The sequence below is a fragment of the Schistosoma mansoni genome, chromosome 1 (genome assembly GCF_000237925.1).
Source record: "Schistosoma mansoni strain Puerto Rico chromosome 1, complete genome".
NCBI classification, from domain to species: Eukaryota; Metazoa; Platyhelminthes; class Trematoda; order Strigeidida; family Schistosomatidae; genus Schistosoma; species Schistosoma mansoni.
The window spans coordinates 47,931,046-47,933,592 of NC_031495.1; the positions used below are offsets into that span (position 1 = coordinate 47,931,046).

Sequence of the window (2,547 nt, forward strand, 5' to 3'; positions counted from 1 at the left end):
GAACCCAGGACATACCAGTGTCACGCCAGAGCACTTAACCGATAGACCACTGAGTCATCATCTGATGGTGTTGATGTCTAACTTCAACCAATCCATGAAGTTGAGCAACCGTTCACCAATTGTTTTCAGTGAGTTCCTATTTCACAACAGGCACGAGACTGGTAGGTCCTGGGTTCGAATCTCGCAAGGCGAGGTCGTGGATGCTCACTGCTGAGGAGTCCCTCAATAGAACGAGTTGGCCCTCCAGTGCTTCTGGGTGGTCCTTGGTCGTCTAGCTTCAATTGACTCATGCTTTCAACTATGAAAATACTAAATCTCCACAAAAACCCCTTCTAAATAGGAATAATAAATTTGTAAAATCTCAGCACATGAATTTGAAGTAAATTCAACGTTTCGCCTGGCAATCTGTTTCAAGCTTTTTCAAGGAAATATTACCAGGTGAAACGTTGGGTTTACTTTAAATTCATTCGCTGAGATTTTACAAATATATATTATTCCTATTTAGTGTCTTACATCAACTTGGTACCCGAATACTGTGAAACTATTCGCACTAATTTGGACGAAAGTTCTTTTATAAAAAGTGATTAGTTCTTCTTTCTTATCTATTCTAATTGTAGTTATTATTTTAAATAATTCATTTCACATTCTATATTCATTTTTTTAAAATTCTTTATGATTACCAATTTTTCTCTTTTTTCTTTGTTTGTGAATTTCTTTTTTTTTATTATTCAATAGGAAATGGAACGTCAAATACGATATGAAAAAACGTATGATTTACTTGCACAACAAGATATGCTTAAAATGGAGTTAATGACAGCAAAAGATCGTCTTCTAATTGATCCTTCTACATGGAGTTTTGATCGTGAGTTACAATTAAAGAATTTTTATTTATATAGGGGACAAGTTGACTGCACTTTTCTATTGCTTTTCCTTAGGTATGTATCTCCATACAAAGACTTGAGTTGGTAAATTCAATAGTATGTGGACTGATCGTTTTTAAACGGTCTATGCCTATATAGATTTATGAGGTTAGGTTTTTGGATGACAATCAACTTAGCAACAAAGTATGTTTTCTTCGTTTCTGTTTTCAGTCTCTGTTTCAAAATAGTGCTATCCGATTGTATTCTAGATAATAAAGAGATATAAATCAAGAAACATTTTTGGTGTTAACTGAATTTGCACCAATGTAATAAACGTCAATGAATGACCATTTAAAATCAGGGGTTCGACTGGCAGTTTCGGGTCTTCTTCAAACGAACGTTCAGAGCACATTTGCTCAGTTCTATTGAAGAAGCATTGAACCAATACTAGCTTGTACTGCAGCAGACAGAAAATCTAAAAGTCTAGATGGTCATCATTCCAGGTTGAACTTCCCATAAACTGATCGTTTCACAGTTTTATCCTCCGTTTGCCTAATCGTTTAATACTTTTTTCATCATGAGTATGTACGATATCATACTATATACTACAGAATCTGTCTGACATCCAAGCCATATCGAACCCCTCATTACATATGATCACCATGCTATCCGCCTATCTCATATACTGAGTTAATTTTCCGATGATCTCACTAAACAACCTTTCAACATATGACAAATTATACCTCAGCTGAGAGAGGTTTCAAAGGATGAGACTATAAAACGATCAGTTTGTGAGGAGAAATGCGATACAGCGGTACAACCACATGTGTGACCTGGTTATTCGAGATACGTAACGAAAATACGTCTCATTTTTCAAACCGACTCCATCTCATTTCTCTATTATAATAATATGCCTATATATTTTACTAATTATTATTTCACTCAACAAGAGTGGAGTTACTTGTTATTTTGCTTTAATACACTGTTTCGTACTAATTACATTATCCAATATAATTAATCATTTTAAATAGTTTTTCTCTCAGAAAAATTCATAAAATTAGATTGTTTCCATTGCTGAGAAAACCCATATTTCTTGTTGTTATTTCTTCCCTAAAATTAGAACAATCGGTTCTTGTAATACATGTGGATGTATTCGATGTATATCAGAATAAATATTATTTTCTACAGTATATAATTATTGTTTTCTTCAATAAAATTTTGATTTTTCTTTTACTTCATCTCTTACCTATTTTTTCGATTTTGACATGATAAATCTAACAAATGATTGATGTAAACTCAAAATAAAAGGGTAGTAGTTCGTATAGAATTTACTAAAAGTCACTAGTTTATTATAAAATTTTATAGTACATAAAAAGAAAGGTAATATTTACTAGTGATCGATGTAAAATGGATGGCTACTTAAGGATAGTAACTTTAAAAGCCTAAAATTATCAATATTTGTTTCCCAAATAGAATAAATAAAATTTATAGTCAAGATCATGAGTCGATTGAGGTTAGACCACCATGGAAAACCTGAAAGCACTGGACGGCCGTTTCGTCCTATTGTGGGACTCCTCAGCAGTGCGCATCTACGATCCCGCCTCGCGAGATTCGATTTCGTGGATTGGTTGAAGTTAGACATTAACACCATCGGATGTCGGCTCAGTGGTCTGTCGGTTAAGTGCTC

General features: G+C 34.0%; 1 protein-coding gene across 1 annotated transcript in view; it reads left to right on the plus strand.

Annotated features, from left to right (window-relative positions):
• Positions 1-2,547, plus strand: part of Smp_169360 (putative kinesin) — a gene marked incomplete at both ends in the record, with an annotated part of 71,929 nt that overhangs the window by 68,426 nt on the left and 956 nt on the right. Inside the window, one exon of the mRNA XM_018794649.1 lies at positions 736-862. Within this exon, the coding sequence (XP_018649040.1) occupies positions 736-862 (127 nt within the window). The remainder of the gene's footprint in view (positions 1-735; positions 863-2,547) is intronic.